Source organism: Dreissena polymorpha, chromosome 3 (assembly GCF_020536995.1).
Source record: "Dreissena polymorpha isolate Duluth1 chromosome 3, UMN_Dpol_1.0, whole genome shotgun sequence".
Classification (NCBI taxonomy): domain Eukaryota; kingdom Metazoa; phylum Mollusca; class Bivalvia; order Myida; family Dreissenidae; genus Dreissena; species Dreissena polymorpha.
The window spans coordinates 55070085-55089866 of NC_068357.1; the positions used below are offsets into that span (position 1 = coordinate 55070085).

The 19782-nt window shown below is 35.6% G+C and overlaps 1 protein-coding gene across 1 annotated transcript; it reads left to right on the plus strand.

Moving 5' to 3' along the window:
• The first annotated feature begins 1333 nt into the window (after window positions 1–1333).
• On the plus strand, window positions 1334–19528 carry LOC127872241 (inactive pancreatic lipase-related protein 1-like). Its single transcript, XM_052415571.1, has 7 exons — window positions 1334–1495; window positions 2912–3094; window positions 8906–9019; window positions 16538–16655; window positions 17121–17237; window positions 18074–18193; window positions 18611–19528. Exons 1-7 carry the CDS (start codon window positions 1334–1336, stop codon window positions 18844–18846), a joined length of 1050 nt encoding a protein of 349 aa, XP_052271531.1. The 3' UTR covers window positions 18847–19528.
• Window positions 19529–19782: the final 254 nt, after the last annotated feature.

A 19782-nucleotide genomic window follows, 5' to 3' on the forward strand; every position in this document is an offset into this window, starting at 1 on the left:
ATCATCATCATCATCATCATCATCATCATCATCATCATCATCATCATCATCATCATCATCATCACCACCACCACCACCACCATCATCAGCATCATCATCATAATTATCATCATCATCATCACCACCACCACCACCACCACCATCATCATCATCATCATCATCATCATCATCATCATCAGCAGCAGCAGCAGCAGCAGCATCATCATCATCATCATCATCATCATCATCATTATCATCATTATCATCATCATCATCATCATCAGTATGATGATCATATTCATTATAACAATCATCAGCGAACACGGTTTCATCATTAGAATAATCATCATTGTCTTTCTCGTTACTCAAACTCATTAGTCATCCACAATATTTCGATTATTTATTTGCATGCATGGACAATTGAGACATTAAGTAGCCTTTAATGAAAAAACATTTAATAAAACTCGACCTTGTACCGCCGTTATAGTCACGTTGCGGAGACGTTAATGGACACAACGCTAAAAATAACCGCGATCCGAACTATGCTTTCTTGATGTTGGCATTATATAATCAGAGATATTTCAGAGATATCAAGTACAACATAGATGACATAAATAATTGTATAAATGTTTAGTGTTACCATTTAAGGTTTTTATTCGTAACATTAATGTCAAGTGATCGGATGATTTGAATTTAATTAATTAAAACTTATTTATACTGGTTTATTTCATAAGTACATGTAATTCAGGTTTGATTGAATCAATATATCGTTAGGATATTTCCCAGGTTTGTTTTGTTTTTGTGCATTACTTTGTTTCTTATTTAAATTTTAACATGATTGAGAGGTAGTAGTAGCGGTAGTGGTACGAGTACTATTACCCGTGTTCAAAGCAGTTATAGTAGTACATTATGCAAACAAATAATGGTCGTGTTCGTAACATTTACATTGTTGTTGTTAATATAATTCAACTCGCATACACTTAAATCTTCCTCATTATCAGTATGTTACCTTTTCTTGCAATGTTTTGCGCCTGTGGCAATTTCATCCGTTTTACAGGCTACAGTGATTACTCACACATTCAACCCCAGTGTGGTTAGAAAATCATACTGTTAAATTTGCGTCGAGTGAAATGTATATATCTATGATGAATGTAGGCAAATCCTACAATTACCCACATTTAACTGCTTGACTTTGATTCTGTACTCTAAAGCCTCTCGTTTGCCAATCTAACTTTCGAAGTTTGAGTCTGAACACACTTTTTATACTAAGAACTTAGAACAATAAAACTTAATTTCTTCGGTAGAAGGCATCAGCGGAAGTGACGTCAAAATAAAAACCAATACAACAATAGAGATGTCACTGTTTTCCAACCTGCGCACTGCCGTTATCGCGGTTGCTGCCGTTCTCAACATCGGCAGCAAAGACGTCTGTTATGAAGGTCTCGGCTGCTTTAGTAACGAGACGCCGTTCAATAACGCCGCCGGAAGTCTGCCGCAGTCGCCTGAAGAAGTCGGGGTAAGAGTTGGGGTGTTGCTATTTTCGCTATTTACCGGCGAATGAACAACGATCTGCAGTTCTTGTTATGCGGTTGCCCGTATGGTTTATAACACGCATCAGAACGACTATGGGCCGTTGATTGTCATATTAACATGTGTTTTAACCCATTTATGCCTAGTGGACTCTCCCATCCTTCTAAATTGGATCAAATTATTTCCAAAATTAGGGATGTCTAGTATATTTATTTCTATATTTAGAATATTTCTTACAGAAATTCCTTTAAGCAAACAGCGCAGACTCAGATGAGACGCCGCATCATGCGGCGTCTCATCTGGGTCTACGCTGTTTGCCAAGGCCTTTTTTCTAGACGCTAGATATGCATGGGTTAAAACATGTTGACAATCATGACGAAGGCACAAGCGAGAATGTATGTTTTCAATGCAAACAGATGACCTGATATGTTGCACGATCTTATGCTGAAACCGTCACATATAATATATGTTTAAGCAAAGGATTGTCTATTATCCAAGTACTGGTTCTTCCCAGGAAACGGACTCGACAGTGTCCATATATGCATGTAATACTCGAAAGAGCGGTTGGCAGTAAACAGAGATAGATAATCAAACATTCGAAAGTTTTGGGAACACCCACCAGGAAGTGGTTGCTGTATTTTTCCGTCCATTGGCAAGTTAACGATTTAAAAATATTATGAATTAACCACTTACAAACGTTCACAAAACCATATCCTTTCTTTGAACAGTTTGTTAAACTTACCAATTACCACTTGTCCACATTAATAAGCATTCTTAAAAATTCCTTGATAAAACACTATCTGAACGTATATATAAAAGCGTAAGAGGAATACGTATGCCGACGAAGACTTGCAAAATATTTCCCCGCAATCCAGATATCTGGTCGCTGTGGAATAACTGTACAGGCAACCATTTAGTATATTAATATATTACTGCGCTTCCTTCACTTTGTTAACATAGACAAAACAGTTTCGTTGATCTTTTTCTTATATATGGTTAAATAAGTCAGTCATTGATAAAAAATATCCAACAAATATGTACAATGTACACAACAACTTTGATTTATTTTCTTCTTGCACTCGCCTCTGATTCTATCGAAAACGAAATAAATATTTTTTTTCATTGAGCACGCTCGCTATTAATTTAGGGGCTTAAGTCCGAGGAACAATTGGTGAAATTTGTTGTAACGCCGTTGCAAATACATTTCTACCTAAAACTGATCATAAGTGTCTTAGATTTCGCGCTATGTAACAGACGAATGGACTTCTGACGGACGGACATCGAATTTGTCAGAAACGCGTATCGGGGAATTTGTGTGTGTCAGACGCACACAAACTGAATTCCATCAAAATTAGAATTCGGACTGTCATTATGATAATTTTTTATTCCTTTGTTTCCAAAGGTGGTGTTCATGCTCTACACGCGCAACAGCCGGTTGAGTCCCCAGATACTCTCTACGGAGCCCGCGCTCATCCGGGCCTCGTACTTCAGCGGTCACCGGAAGTCCGTGCTCATCGTGCACGGGTTCAGGGATGACGGCCGAGAGGACTGGCTGGTCGACATGAAGGACGCTCTTCTGCAGATGGTAACGTGAAGTGTTGACCCGGGCCTGCATTCATCAATCAATTCGTAGACCTAAGAATAAAGAATATTTTTATACTCAATTCAGAGTTGCATATATGGAGGCTAACAATGGCGCTTATATCATTAAAGGGGCCTTTTCACAGATTTTGGCATGTTTTGAAGTTTGTCATTAAATGCTTTATAGTCATAAATGTAAAGATTGGATCTTAAAAGTTCCAGTAAAACATCAAGAATAAATTTTTTTTTTTTTTAAAAAGTAACCCTCTGCAGGGCTCGAACCACTGACCCCTGGAGTCCTGGAGTAAAAAGTCTAACTCTTACAATGAAAGATGTTTGTTATACATGTACTTAATATAAGCAATCCTCGTAGTTTCACAAAATATAACGACAACAACAGAACTCTCCAAATTATTCAATCGTTTCGCGCTGCAACGCTTTATAATTTTCAGGTTTTTAAATCGTCAAAAGATGCATATAATGGATATTTTAGACCATGGTAAATGTTCAGTATTACTGTTCCTCACAAATATCATAACTAAAAGGAAAATTTTCGAATCTGGAACAATTTTTTTCAATTTTGTCAATTTACCAAAACGTGAAAAGGCCCCTTACTGTTCTAAACGAATAATCATATAATGAAAGGTTATAACTGATAAGCAAGACTTGACCTTCAAAAGTTTTAATTCATTTAATGTTTAAGAATATTCTTAAATTTTAAAATAAAGTTTGAGGAATGGTTGGTGAATACGGGCCTAAATATTTCATAGTTGAGTGCATCACTACAGGTGTTATGGCTTTGATCGTTCTGACAGAACTAATCTATGAACGGCATTGTCCACAGTATGTGAGGAATGATCAGTGTATACACCGTCTTTTCGTCTTAAATTTTTTAATGCGACAAAACTGGTTACGACAATGAGCACAAGTAAGTTCTTGCTCCGATTTTTCGGAAAACAAAAACAAAAATACGAAAACCAAATTCTTGTTTATGTTTATTTGTACTAATTATACAAAAAAATATAAGAAACTTCGTACCCTGACCGTATATCGCGTCAGTCTAAATAGAACAACATGTCTGAAACATCGAAATGATGTATGTCTTATCGTTTACCGTTCTTGAAAAAAAAACACAAACAAACAATACTCACGAAATTCCAGTTGCTCTTCGGTTCCGGGAAGATAAAGCAGGATTCACATTTTCTGCATTTTTAGCTCGGCTGTTTTCGGAGAGGTATTGTCATAGCCAGCTCGTCGTCCGCCGTCCGCCGTCCGCCGGCGTCGTGCTAAAACCTTTACATTGGCTCTAAAATCAAGTTGCTTCCACCTACAACTTTGAAACTTCATATGTAGATGCACCTTGATGAGTTTTACACGCCACACCCATTTTGGGGTCACTAGGTCAAAGGTCAAGGTCACTGTGACCTAAACAAAAATAATTCTGACAAGCTTTCATTTATTCAAAACTGCACCCGCAGCCGAGCGTTGGTACCCATTATGCGGTGCTCTTGTTTTCATTTTGATACAAATAAGGCGTTCATGTCAAAATTAATTTGTTTTAACTTAGTTTAAAAAATAATATACAAGAGCTCCATGTTTTTTGTCATTAATTTTTTAAGGTCGTAATATATTTTCATTTAAACATACATACATATAAAATATGCATTAATAATTTATGAACCAAGTAGAGAATCTTTTTGTTTTAAGATCTCGCACGCTTTTGGAGTCACGTCGAAAAGACGGTGTGCATGACTTTTCCACTGTAAAGCCAGTATATAAAATTTTATAAAATATGATATCGGCGATGACTGAGTTCTATTTCTTCTACATTTTATTCTAATTTGTTATTCATCACATTAAATTGATCGTTACGTTAATACGAAAATATTTAATGATTGTTTTCCCAAAAGTTTAATCATGTTTGCTTTTATTATTCGGCGTACATGACTTACCCAGGATTTGATCTTCGTAGACTAGTGTCATCAATATACAGCATGTGTATGCTTAAATCATTTTATGGTTATTATGATAGAAAATTAGACGAAAGATAGAATTTGAAACAATTAAATTAGATTGTAGTAATTCTATAAAAAGCATCATAACGGAAAATGCGATATATTTGCAGAATGAAAAAAGCGCAATACTTGAGTATGCCATATTATTCGGAAAATAGTATAATTTACATTTGCATATACGTTATTAGTTCATTTCACTTGTGTAAATGAATGTAACGAATATTTTCTTTACTTTTTTCATTTTTTTACTACAAACATGAAGGGTCTGCTTAAATCATTTAAGCAGATGTAAGTGACATATAATAACGGACTATAATTATTCGTCGGTCGTATTACCTGATTAAGTGTACATCTTTTAAGATATTTCTTGGTTTTTGTGTGTTGGGAATCGCTATACAAAATGTATCCAAGCGGCATTAAGCAAAACTGAAGAAAAGTAATACAGCAAAAAAACAACACATGCAGATACTTCGAAAGTTAATTCATTTCCAGTGTATAAACTCACTTCATCGAAACGACTGAAACGATTTTAGTGTTGTAACACGTGAATTTATATTTTTTCATATTATCAAATATAATATAAATTTTGCCTTAAGGATGCAGAGCTCGTTTGCTTTTTTCAATGCGTTATGTTGTTTGTCTTCTTTAGAGAAATAGCCTCTTTTGATATCAATTACTGGCAAATTTGTAGTAAATATAAATAATTGCCAATAATCTATTTATTAAAGGGGCCTTTTCACAGATTTTGGCATTTTTTAACTTATTCATTAAATGCTTTATATTGATAAATATAAACATTGGATCGTAAAAGCTTCAGTAAAAAATCAAGAATAAAATCAAAAAAGGAAAAGAACATTGCCCGGAGCAGGTTTCGAACCAGTGACCCCTGGAGTCCTGCCAGAGTCCTGAAGTAAAAACGCTTTAGCCTACTGAGCTATTCCGCCGAGTACACAAACTGAACGTATTTTATACCTTATATAAGCAATCTTCGTAGTTTCACAAAATTTAACGACAAAAACAGAACTCTCCGAATTATTCAATCGTTTCGCGTTGCAACGCTTTATAATTTTAAGGTTTTAAAATCGTCAAAAGATGCATATAATGGCTATATTAGACCATGGTAAATGTTCAGTATTACTGTTTCCTCACAAATATCATAAATAAAACGAAAATTTGCGAATCTGAAACAACTTTTTTTAATTTTGTCAATTTACCAAAGCGTGAAAAGATCCCTTTAAGAAGACGATATGTTTTTTTTACTCATTTTCCAAAACACGAATTGAAGTTTAATTAATTACTGTTTACATAATTCTGTTAAATAAAATGAAAATGGAATAACGAACTTATATGTGTGGATTTTCGTGTTCCGTTTTGCGAATTAAAAACGAAACAGTAAACGGTAAATACGGACTAGAAATGTTGTTCCGTATACACTATTTATACTTCTGAAATGAAAATAAACAAGAATAAAGAGATTAAGGGACCGTAATCACCAAACGATTCTTAGACTTAAGTATAAAACTAAAGAATATTCTTGAAAGTGTAATGTTTTAGACTGACTTAAATGTGAAGTCTACCAAGTCATTTCATACATAGAAGTAAAACAGTCCTAATTTAGAACAATATGAAAATGGCACAATAATCATTTTAATTCTATAGAAATAGATATAGATAGATAGATATAGATATAGAGAGAGAGAGAGAGAGAGAGAGAGAGATAGAGAGAGATACGGAGAGAGAGATAGATATCTATATAGAGATATAGAGATAGAGATAGATATATATATAGAGAGATATATAGATATAGATATATATATATATATATAGATATATATATATATATATATATATATATATATATATATAAGTATATATATATATATAAATAAATATAAATATATATATATATATATATATATATATATATATATATATATATATATATATATATATATATATATATATGAGCCTCGCTCTTTGAAAAGGGGGTTTAATGCATGTGCGTAAAGTGTTGTCCCTGATTAGCCTGTGTAGTCCGCACAGGCTAATCAGGGACGACACTTTCCGTCTAAGCTTGATTTTGCTACGAAGAGATCATCTCAAATGGAAAATACAATAACAGCGGAAAGTGCCGTCCCTTTATAAGCCTGTGAAGACTGCACAGGGTAATCTGGGACGACACTTTACGCACATGCATTAAACCCCTTTTTCTCTAGAGCACGACACATATGTATTCAAACTCTGAAGTTGGTTTTCTTAGGTCTAGGTCTATTCTTTATTGTAAAGTCTACGGAACGGTTGGAGAATACGTTCCCTGTTAAGACAAATATGCCCATGGATCCAGCGTACCAATAATTGTTGTGATGCTTACAATTATTGAGATGAAGATGATGATTACGATGACGTTGATGATTACGATGACGTTGATGAGTACGATGGCGTTGATGAGTACGATGGCGTTGATGATTACGATGACGTTGTTGATTACGAAGACGTTGATGATTACGATGGCGTTGTTGATTACGATGGCGTTGATGATAACGACGACTTTGTTGATTACGAAGACGTTGATGATTACGATGACGTTGTTGATTACGAAGACGTTGTTGATTACGAAGACGTTGATGATTACGATGGCGTTGATGATAACGACGACTTTGTTGATTACGAAGACGTCGATGATTACGATGACGTTGATTATTACGATGGCGTTGATGATTACGATGACGTTGATGATTACGATGACGTTGATGATTACAATGACGTTGTTGATTACGAAGACGTTGATGATTACGATGACGTTGATGATTACGATGACGTTGATTATTACGACGACTTTGTTGATTACGAAGACGTTGATGATTACGATGACGTTGATGATTACGATGCCGTTGATGATTACGATGCCGTTGATGATTACGATGGCGTTAATGATTACGACGACTTTGTTGATTACGAAGACGTTGATGATTACGATGACGTTGATGATTACGATGGCGTTGATGATTACGATGACGTTGATGATTACGATGACGTTGATGATTACGATGGCGTTGTTGATTACGAAGACGTTGATGATTACGATGACGTTGATGATTACGATGACGTTGATTAATACGACGATTTTTTTTATTACGAAGACGTTGATGAGTACGATGACGTTGATGATAACGATGACGTTGATGATTACGATGCCGTTGATGATTACGATGCCGTTGATGATTACGATGACGTTGATGATTACGACGACTTTGTTGATTACGATGAAATTGATGATTACGGTGACGTTGATGATGACGATGACGTTGATAATTAAGACGACTTTGTTGATTACGATGAAATTGATGATTACAATGACGTTGATGATTACGATGACGTTGATGATTACCGTAACGATGACGTTGATGATTACGATGACGTTGATGAAAATCAATCTTTATGGTAATGTCGAGTCATAAAATTTGGAATCGATAGCAAAAAACAGAAGAACCACTATTCTTATGAGAAATATGAAGATATCAATTGAGCTGCATCATGCGAAATGAATCGTATGCCATAGGAAGCAAATCTTAATCCATACCAGACTGTGCAATCGCATAGTCTATATAGGATCTACGCTATCCGCTAATTAAACAACGAACCCTTGCATGAAGTTATATCGGACAGCGTTTCATCCTGCCCAGACTGCGCGATTGCACAGGCTTCTCTGGAGCTACGCTTGCCACACATAGCATAAAACCCATTTTCGCATGAAGCAAGTCAAGTGTTACATTCGTTTTAAAATGCATGCTATGCGACAGGAAGACCTGAACGTCATAATTGTGGACTGGGAGAAAGGTGCAGGCGCTCTCGAGTACAACCAGGCGGTGGCAAACTGTCGAGTGGTAGGAGCCATGACTGCGCGACTACTGCAGGTAAGATACCGATGGGTCCCAATCTTGGAAATCTTTTCCTAATGAATATGCGTAAAGTCTCGGCCCCGATTAGCCCGTGAAGTCCGCAAAGGCCTTTCAGTGACGACACTTTCCGCCTAGCATTGGTTTTTGTTAAGAATATACAACATGTTATCGAACAATTCCATAGAAACGGAGAGTGTAATACCTGATTAGCCTGTGCACACGTCACAGGCTAATTATTGACGACAATTTGACGCGCAAGCATATAGCCAAGTTTTTTCCAGAACATGGTTTAAATAAAAAGTGGATCCTACCCCGTTGTTTCACGTTGGTATCGGACACAAAATTATCAAAGTGTTACCTCAAATTTTGTTTCATGATAGCGCTATTAACGGAACCAGTCATTTGTCTGCTTGGAGGTTGGAGGTTTGCATGTTAGATGCTAGTAAATTGTGCGCCGTCCCGGATGGCTCAATGTGGTCTATTCGAAGGTAGACCTATTATAAAGTAGTAAGTCTTTCTTCAGTTAAACGACGCATAAGGCATGACGGACACTGACATAGAGAATAATAGGTTAGTGTTGATTACAGATCAAGTTTATCATGCGAGGCTTAGAAAACAAAAAGCACGAGCCTTGACGAGTGCTTTTTCGTTTTCGTGCCGAGCATGATAAACCTGATCTATAATCAACACTAATCTATTATTCTATTTATCCCACTTTTTATTTTGTAAACATTTTTGTTCAGGGTTTCTAAGTTATGAGTGACATCACTCCACGCTGATAGAACATCAGACAGAAATATGTTTTCGTTTGCAATTTCATGTACGATAGTATTGCTGATGTTACATTCAAAGAGTAAGGAGTCACCATATTTTTTTAGGATTTTCTGGTAGAATAATTTCCATTTACTCGTATTGGTATTATCTAGGTATCTTTGAACCCAGCTGCATTTGATTGCATTTAAGAATGAGTCAATGTTCGTTAATTGGATACCTCCATTTTCTACAGATTGAATTAACTGAGTTCTTTTTATTTTATCAGGCTTACCGTCCCATATGAAATTAAATATTGCTGATTTTATATCGTTAATAACATCATTTGGTGGATTTGGGAGAACTGTTAATACATATATTAATTTAGGAAGTGCAAACGTTTTCAATACTGTGTTTTTTCCGATGAGTGTAAGTTTACGATGATGCCATGATTTTAAGCAGTTTTTGAAATTCTGTAATTTAGGTAGTATGTTTTTAAGAACTGTATCCTTTTCATTATTTGTGAAAGTAATTCCTAACGTTGTGGCTTCATCGCTTGTCCAATTAAATTTCATTTCTTTTTTATATTGAACATTACTTTGTTTTAATTTACCTACTCGTAGCACAGTACATTTACTTTTGTTTAGTTTAAGACCCGATGTCATTCCGTAAAGGGTTAGCGACTCTATTAGGTTATGGAAAGAATCGTAATTGTCATTTAAAAAATAGGTTGCATCGTCGGCAAATAGGGATTGTTTGATTTCTTCCTCAGGTTCTAGTGATATGCCTTTTATGTGTTTATTTGATTGGATGTGATGTGATAGATACTCGATGCAAATAATAAATAGCGATGATGAGAGTGGACATCCTTGTCGAACCCCTCGTTCGATGTTAAAACTGTTTGAAAAGTAGCCATTGTTTATGATTATACTGTTAATATCGGTATAGAATAGTTTGACCCATTGAATGAGACTTTCGCCAAAATTCATATTTTCTAAGCAAGAGAACATAAATGAATGATCAAGCGAATCGAATGCCTTTTCAAAGTCTGCAAATAATATTAGACCAGGATTATTTGAATTGTTGAAATAGTTGATGCATTCTTGGATAAGACGAACGTTTTCACCAATGTAGCGTCCTTTTATGAAACCAGATTGAGATTTTGAAATGATTGATGGTAATATTTTTTTAATTCTGTTTGCTATACTTTTAGTTGCAATTTTATAATCATTGTTTAGTAAACTAATCGGGCGCCAGTTTGATAACGATTCTAAGTTTTTTCCAGGTTTTGGAATAAGTGATATAATACCTTGTTTTTGTAGAGTAGTTAAGTTTTCGTTGTTAAATGAATAGTTAAGTGAATTAATTAGATGTGTTTTTATATCATTCCAGAATATTTTATAAAATTCGATTGTGATGCCATCAGATCCTGGGCTTTTGTTATTTTGCATTTCTTTTAGGGCTAATCCACATTCATATTCATTAAGCAATCCGTCGCACAGTTGTTTTTCCTCCTGGTTCAAAGCGTGATGTGTATTTTTAAAAAGGGTGTTATCTTCAACATTTTTTCGTTTATAGAGGGTTTCGAAAAATAAACGTTGTTCTTCTAGTATTTGAGTTCTGTTTGTTATATCTTTGCCATTGACTACTAATTTGTTTATAGTTTTTTGTTCACTTCTACGTTTTTCAATGTTTGCGAAATATTTTGTGTTTTTTTCATTGTGTTCAACATGCTGTGCACGCGCTCTTAGTATTATTCCATTGAGATGTGTATGATAGATTCCATCTAATATTTGTTTTTTTATTGTTATTTCATTTTCAATGTCGGTGGTATCATTTGTGTTTGTTTGATGCAATTGTTTTTCAAGTGTTTCAATGGTTTTGATGGTTTCAGTTTCAAGTTTGTGTGTTTCTTTTTGTTTAAATGATGTGTATCTAATTGTTGTATTACGTATATTTCCTTTAATTACTTCCCATAAGGTGTTTGGGTTTGCGTCTTTATTATTTTGAACAGTATTTAATATTTCCTGTTTTATTTGTGTTTGGTATTGTGTATCTAATAAGATGCTGTTGTTAATTTTAAAGTATCCTGGGCCTCTTTCAGGTTGTATATTGTGCAGTTTAAGTTCAACTAGAGAGTGGTCTGTCATAAATCCTGGTTTAATGCTACATGAGTCAATAATGTTGCAAAGTGACTCAGATATTAAAAAATAGTCTAATCTACAAAATATTGTTGGTTTTGTGTTTGAGTGCCAGGTGAATTTGCTTTCTTTTGGATTTACTGTACGCCAGATGTCTATCATATTATAGTTTTCAATAATGTTATTCAAAATGTTTCTATTTTTAGGATGAGTATAAAGGTTTCCCTTCTTTTTATCTACTGATGGATTCAGGACAGTATTGAAATCACCACCGATTATTATATTTTTATCTTGGTTATTAATTATGAAGGTTTGTAATGTTTCGTAAAATGTGGAATCGTCTATGTTAGGACCGTAGACGTTGATTAATGTTAATTGTGTTTCGTGTATTTTGATATCTATACTTGCTAGTCTGCCAATTATTATTTCGTTTAAGTTATCGACTGTGATCCCTGTATTGTTTTTAATAAAAAAAGCAATACCTTGTTTATTAGTATGTTGTCCACTAAGATAGATGTCTCCGTCCCATTCATCCTTTAAGATTTGTGCTAAAGAGTGTGTCAAGTGACTTTCTTGTAGTAGGCATAAAGTATATTTTTTTTCGTCTAACCATTTGAAGATTTTTATTCGTTTGTCTTTATTGTTTAGCCTTTTTACATTCAAAGTACATATTTTAATCATTTAAAGCGGTAGAGGGTAATGTACATGATAATTTGTGTGTGCTTGTCCAGTTGGTTTCTATTTTAAGACATATGTCCATACATACAAACAAAAAAAGGAAACAAAGATTAGAGATACAAAAAGATGAATATACCATAGAAATGAGGAAGTAAAAAGAAATAATAACAAAAGTGAGAAAAAAAGAACAATAAACGACTGCCTTCCAATAGAGACATGAAAAAAACATATTTCCGTACACTGGAAATACTCAAACTAATTGAGTAATAAAAGTGATCTGAGACATGAAATGTATGGCAGTAAATTCTAAAAAACAGTTGTTGTTTTTTCATATCTTCAAAAGATAATTTTAGTGTAATAGAAATAAAAGGTCAGATAAGTACACTGTGCGCAGAAAATCACAATCCAAATTACAAAAATAGCTATTTCATAAAAATACTTTGTGTTTTTCTTAGTATTATCGTCTTTGGGATGATTTCGCGTCTAAATACACATGCAAGATTAAAAAGAAAACAACACAAAAAGGTTATATGTACAAAAAGGAATACGAATATTATGTTCAGGGATGACTAAACACTGTTTTGTCAACATCGTAAAATTATTGATAATGATCTGAAAAAAAACAACAACAACAAACAATTAGTATATATCACACCGTGCAATGGATGATCACTCTTTGGAAAATAAATCACTGAATAGTGAATTTCTTTTTCTACGTATAAAAAGAAATCGATTTTATATTTAGTATTATAAATGTACGATTCCTGGTTTCAATATGATATAGTTTACATTTAATAATGTAAACAGAGTCGATCCACCAATGTGTTATTATCGACATCAACATTTAACAAGTTACACGTAACCTGGTGTGTGTTGGGGGTGGGTATGTGGGTGTGTGCGTACTTGCTGTGTGCGTGTGTTGTGTTGGTGCGGGCATGAGCGTGTGTCCGCAAGTTTGTGTTTGTGCGTGTGTTTGCGTGTACTTGCGTGTGTGTGTGTGAGCGGGTGTGTATCCGTACGCGCGTTTGTGCGGGTATGAGCGTGTGTGTGCAAGTTTGTGTATGCGCGTGTGCGCGCGTGCGCGCGTGCGTGTGTTTGCGTGTACTTGTGTGTGTGTAAGCGCGTGTGTATCCACACACGCGTTTGTGCCTACGTGTGTGTGCTCGTGCGTTTGTGTGTGAGTGTACGTGCGTGTGTGTGAGCGCGTGTGTTTCCGCGTGCGCGTGAGTGCGCTTTCGTGTGTGTGCATGCGCGCATGTGTGTGTGTGTGTATTCGTTTGAGTGTGTGCGTATGCTGGTTTAACTTTTCGTGCACGCGAACGTGTGAGTTTTGGGCATGCGCGCTATGTGGTTGCGCGTACGTGTATGTGTTTGTGCGTCCGTACGTGTGGGTTTGCCCGTCTGTGTACGTTATCATACTTATTACGCGTAGATAACTTTAATAACAATAATAACTAAATATGGTTATTGCAGTTACAAAAATATGTGTTAATATTAAGAGACATATGCTCTATAAAGAAACGCACACGAAAACGTAGGGTAAAACTGCTAAATTAAAACAGGTTAACAGGTTATTTTGTACATCCGTCTCCTTGTCGATCCAAATATACGAAAAACGAAATATGCTTAGATCGACTAACGGGTACTCACACTTTTTACTAAATAAAGAAAGGCTTGTTAGAAGTAATCTACATTTGGAATGAAAATCTCATATTTTAATTTCGTCTGTATCCGGCCGTCAGTTTATCTAGCTCCGAAAAAGAGATGAACTAGACTAACTACCGGATGTGTTTATACCAAGTTATCAAAATTATGAGCGTGTAACTCTAATGGGAATGAAGTATTTGGTTAAAAAATGTTTACGAGAGTAGTTAGATAACAACCTAGGTGATGTGGTATTATAGAGTAAATCTAATTTACAGATTGCATATATCTGCATGTTTAGCACAAACGTTCGGTATATATTATAAGCACCGCACGCTACATATTTAAATATATATCGGTGGCATAAAAACAGTGTACAGATGTGTGGAATTATAGCAATGCACTTGTAAAATATCTAGGTTCAAGTATAAATAAGCATGAGTAGCTACATTGACAAATATTAAAATGTTACATCCTTAGATAATTGTATACTATTGTATAATAAACATAGCTACATCGACAAATATAAAATTTTACATTATTAGATAATTATGTTATACTGTATAATAAACATATTTTTAATATTTTTATGAATGGATGTGTTTTTATGTTAATCGGTGGTTGTAAAGCACGTGATGTGTGCATGCGTGTGTTTGTGCTCTCGTGTTTGTAGGGGATGTAGGTATATATAATGATATGTCGGTGAATGCGTGCGTGCATGGGTGCTTGCGCGTTTGTGTGTGTGTTGTATAATTATAAAGAACCACAGTTTATGAAAAGGGTTGCAGACAACAGGTGCTCAAAGGAGCCATATCCGTTATATATTAAAGTATATATCAATTACATAAAAACAGTGTACAGATGTGTGGTATTATAATAATGCACGTGTAAAATATCTAGGATCAAGTATAAATGAGCATGAATAGCTATATTGACAAATATAAGATGTTACATCATTAGATAATTATGTACTTTTGTATAATAAACATAACTATTTTTCATTCGTACCAGGTTCATTTCGTGCGTGCATGCGTACGTGCGTGTGTGTGTCTGTGTGTTGAACAGTTACAAAAACAACAGTTTATGAAATAGTTGCACGACAACGTTTCTACGGGTGCACAAAGGAGCCATATCCGGGACCAGGGTTATTGAAACTGTTCGAAGGTTTAAGATCTGTTGGCCGGTCTTGGGTTGCTTCCATCTGACACTTTGCGGGCATATGTTGTACCGGGTGTCATCTGGTTTCTGTTTGGCCATGGTTTTGCCAGCCAAAGTCTGTATTTGTCAGATGACACTATCTCATTGCGCTCATGTCCTCGGTATCGCACGAATAGCTTTCCGTCGCGGGACCAAGCCTTCTCCACTAATTCGGGTTCTTTCAGACGTAATGAAGCGAAAACTTCTGCATTTGTCTTTGTGAGGTCCTCGTTTATATAAATGCCAGTACCTTTCAATAGTTTGGCACGTTTCATGACCTCAATTTTTGTTTGCCGCCTGACAAATTTGACGATAACTGGTCGGCTTTTATTTGGTATGTATTTCCCAAGACGATGGGCAACGTCAACATCCGTACTTCCCGATTTAAGGCCAATCTTTTGACTCAACATTTTCATAGTTTCATCGGCCACGGTCATTGATGCTTGTTGGTCAGTGTCATTTGAGAGGCCAGAAATCCGGATACTGTTTCGTCTTCCGTATTGCTCTAGATCGTTGAGACTGGAACTTTGGCTATATTCTGTTTCGCATTGTTTTAATTTAAGGGCCTCTATCTAGACTTTCTGATCGTTAACTTGTTTTTTCAATGCATCTAGCTCAAAAAAAAAAAAAAAAAAATTAGTTTGACTGGATAATTTCGCTGTATTTATGGCGTCATTTCGTGGAAATATTGACGTCATTTCCTGCCGTTGATTATAGATGATATTTAATCAACGGGGCTTTACTCAACCGAATTCGCTGTAAAAGTGGGATAAAAGTTAATTTCCTCCATCGGCATGTCGGATTATCAATTTGATGTATTTAGACACCGTTTAAAGTGATAGATGAAAATCCACCACGTTATGCATTGGAAAAATAAATTTTGAAATGCATTTGGTATTCTCCGTCCTAGGGTGACACTAATTAATTGAGTTGTAGCGTCTTAAAAGAAGCCGGCCATTTTAATTATTGTGTAAGCACAGTTAACCATGTTTAAAAAATAACAGACAATTATTGTATTAATTAACTTCATCAAGAACATGTCAAAGGTTTTCAAATGAATTTTGTTATAGTGGCCGATGGTGATTGTATTACAATGCATGATTATTTTGTTTCTAACCTACAGGCCCTCAACGAACAGCGCAAGGCCCGCTACTCCGACATGCACATCATAGGCCATAGTCTTGGCGCTCATGTGGCGGGATATGTGGGCGAGAGAATAGCCTCCCTTGGTCGAATTACTGGCAAGTCTATTGTGACATGTGAAATTGGGCCTTGCTCCGGAAAAAGGTGCTCGATGCATATGCATAAAGTGTAGTCCCGTATTAGCATGTGCAGTCCGCACAGGCTTATCCGGGACGACACTTTTCGCCTAGATTGGATTTATTGCGAATAAGAGACTAACTTTAAACGAAAAGTTCATATTATCGTTACATTTGTACGAAACACACATCTCTAAATACTGTATTCTAGACTAATGCAATACAAAATATAATGACGCCGCTTGTTTATGAATTCTTAGTTTCAAAGAATCACACAATAAAAACAGCAGGTAATAAATTGTATGCGATAATAAACGTGTTTGATGAATGTTTTGGTTTGTGAATGAATGTCATGATGCTGCTGTGACTTAAGTCCGGTTGGTAATAAGACCTTTTGATGTAGACCGTTTTGACTCGTGACCGTTTATTTTTGGTAGCGTTTTGCAGGGTTGGACCCAGCAGGACTTGCATTCGAAGGGAAGCCAGACAACGTGCGTTTGGACCCCTCCGATGCAGACTTTGTTGACGTCATACACACTGATGGTCAACCAGTAACGTCGTTAGGTGGATAATATTCAGTAACATTTTTTTTCTTAGTTTAACCAAATCCTCCATTTATGAGCCGACATATTTGCTATCTTACTTTAGAAATGCTTAAGTCTAAAAATCATCTAATTAAAAATCTGTTAGAACCTTCACATTGGTAGTGTTTTTGTGTCCTTTTGTGGTTTTGTGTGTAAATTAAGCATATAATATACACGCAATTTACCACCTTGCTATAGAGACCAAAGCATTTATTAACGATTGCGAAACCCGAAAAGAAAATATCTATTTTATCAGCAATCGGTAATAACTTTCGTGTCCATCAAATTGTTTTTGAAATGTGTAATCCCAGATCATGTTGCAATTGAGCCGCTCTCTTGGAATACCATCATGCATGGGCGTAAATTGTGAGTCTTGTTCTGAGAAAACTGGACATAATGCATGTGCGTAAAGTGTCGTCCCAGATTAGCCTGTTCAGTCCGCACAGGCTAATCAGGTACGACACTTTCCGCTTTTATGACATTTTTCGTTAGAATGAAGTCTCTTCTTAGCAGAAATCAAATGTAGGCGGAAAGTGTCGTCCCTGATTAGCCTGTGCGGACTGAACAGGCTAATTTGGGACGACACTTTACGCACATGCATTATGCCCAGTTTTCCCAGAACGCGACTTATTGTCGTCCCAGATTAGCCTGTGAGGTGCATTTGGTATCTTATGACATTTTTTGTTTAAAGGAAGTATATTTTTGTAAAAATCTAGAATAGACGGAGATTGTCGGCTCTGAATAGGCTCATCTGGGTTGACACTTTACGCATATGCAGTTGCAAGTGCGCCCCATCCATTGCGTGTTTACCTCCAGGTTTTGGTTCCTCAAAGCCGATGGGTGATGCTGATTTCTACCCGAACGGCGGAAAAGATCAACCGGGATGCAAATCGGCTGAAAAACACTTAATTAAGCTGATTACAGGAAAATTCAAAAGTATTCTCAATTATTTATGTGTTGTTTTGTACCAGCTCCAATTTTTTATGTTAGTATTACATAGCAGTACATTCGTATGCTTGGTTTGATATTAATTTGTTGACACATCCAAATCATGTTGGTGAATATTCCATCGTGCGCTTTGTATAATACAGACTATGTAGTGGCAATCGTGGAAACCATATGCGTACGCGTATTTGAACCACTTTACAGTATTACAATTGTTAGCTGTATTATCTATTACAAACGTATTGAACCTATCAGTAATGTTAAATGAATTCCTAAAAAACGACAGCAACAACATATTGTCAGTGATATGCGCAATTCAATAAAAAATATTTTTTTATTTAATATAAAAAACCCATAACACATCACTAATAATTATAAACAAGTTTATTAACACAAATATTTATTCAGGTTTCCAGAAAGGGGTGGGATGTGACCATACCAGGGCCAGGGACTACTTTATCGAGTCCATCTACAACAGGTGCAATTTTTCCGCCAGCAAATGCCCGGATTTCGATGCCTTCATACGCGGCGACTGCCCCTGTTTCCTGAAGTACTGCGCTCGGATGGGTTACTACGCGAATCCCGACCATACCGGCTCTTTCTACCTTGTGACAAACGGCACGGCGCCTTTCTGTGTCCAATAGATTATAATAGATTCGCTTTGAGAAAACTGAGCTTAATGCATGTGCATAAACTGGCGTCCCATATTAACCTGTGCAGTCAGCAATAAATGGTGTTTTGTCATTAAAGAAACTCTCTTCTAAGCAAACAGTCTAGTTAAGGGGGGAAGTGTCTTCCCTTATTAGTCTTCAAAGGCTATTCTGGTAGTACACTTTACGCACATGCATTAAACCCCGTTTTCCCAAAACGAGGCTCTTATAATTTGTACGTCCGATGCGTCGCTTCCTCTGTATGACAGGCGTTGGGAGATTTTGAAAAAGTTTTGGAAAAAATAATTTTCGAAAAAGAAAAACAGTGTTATATTATTCGCGGGACATTAATTTTCGTTGATTTTATGTGTTAAGGATAGTGTTCTAATTTGTTACAATTATTTTTATTTTATCGAAAGGTTGCTAGGTATTTGTATTTTGTAGGTGTAAGTACCTTTTATTTCTAAAGAATATTATATTTGATGTTTTTGTTTTGAGGCATTATTTCTGATACATATATCGCAATGACGTTTTGACAAGCCTGTGTTTCTATGAGTAAACTATCCTTCATCCGATATTATAAACTACCTTATTGAAGCTATGTTGAAGGAGCAACTTGGGCCCGTATTCACCAATATATCCTTCAATTTAAAAATAATAAATGCACAGACTTAAGAAAAATACACAACAGTTGACTATAAACAAGTTACAAATGTTGCTAATAAGATTTACTTATTGTTTTAAAATTAAAAATGTGTGTGTTTATAAATGTGTGAATGTCTATGTCATATTGAACTGCATTATACTATTCAACATAAACGTTTTAACGATTTTCTGTGTCATGCTTAAAGCTTAGAATTTGTGTTTAAATGCCGCCTCTGTTTTTGATGCTGACAACATAACTAAAATGACATTATAAATGACTTTAAA

Excerpts from the sequence above, each read along its gene's own strand:
- LOC127872241 (XM_052415571.1), top strand. The coding sequence starts at position 1,334 with ATGTCACTGTTTTCCAACCTGCGCACTGCCGTTATCGCGGTTGCTGCC. Across the intron at positions 17,238-18,073 it reads TCAACCAGTAACGTCGTTAG|GTTTTGGTTCCTCAAAGCCG; the intron begins GTGGATAATATT and ends GTTTACCTCCAG. Across the intron at positions 18,194-18,610 it reads GATTACAGGAAAATTCAAAA|GTTTCCAGAAAGGGGTGGGA; the intron begins GTATTCTCAATT and ends ATATTTATTCAG.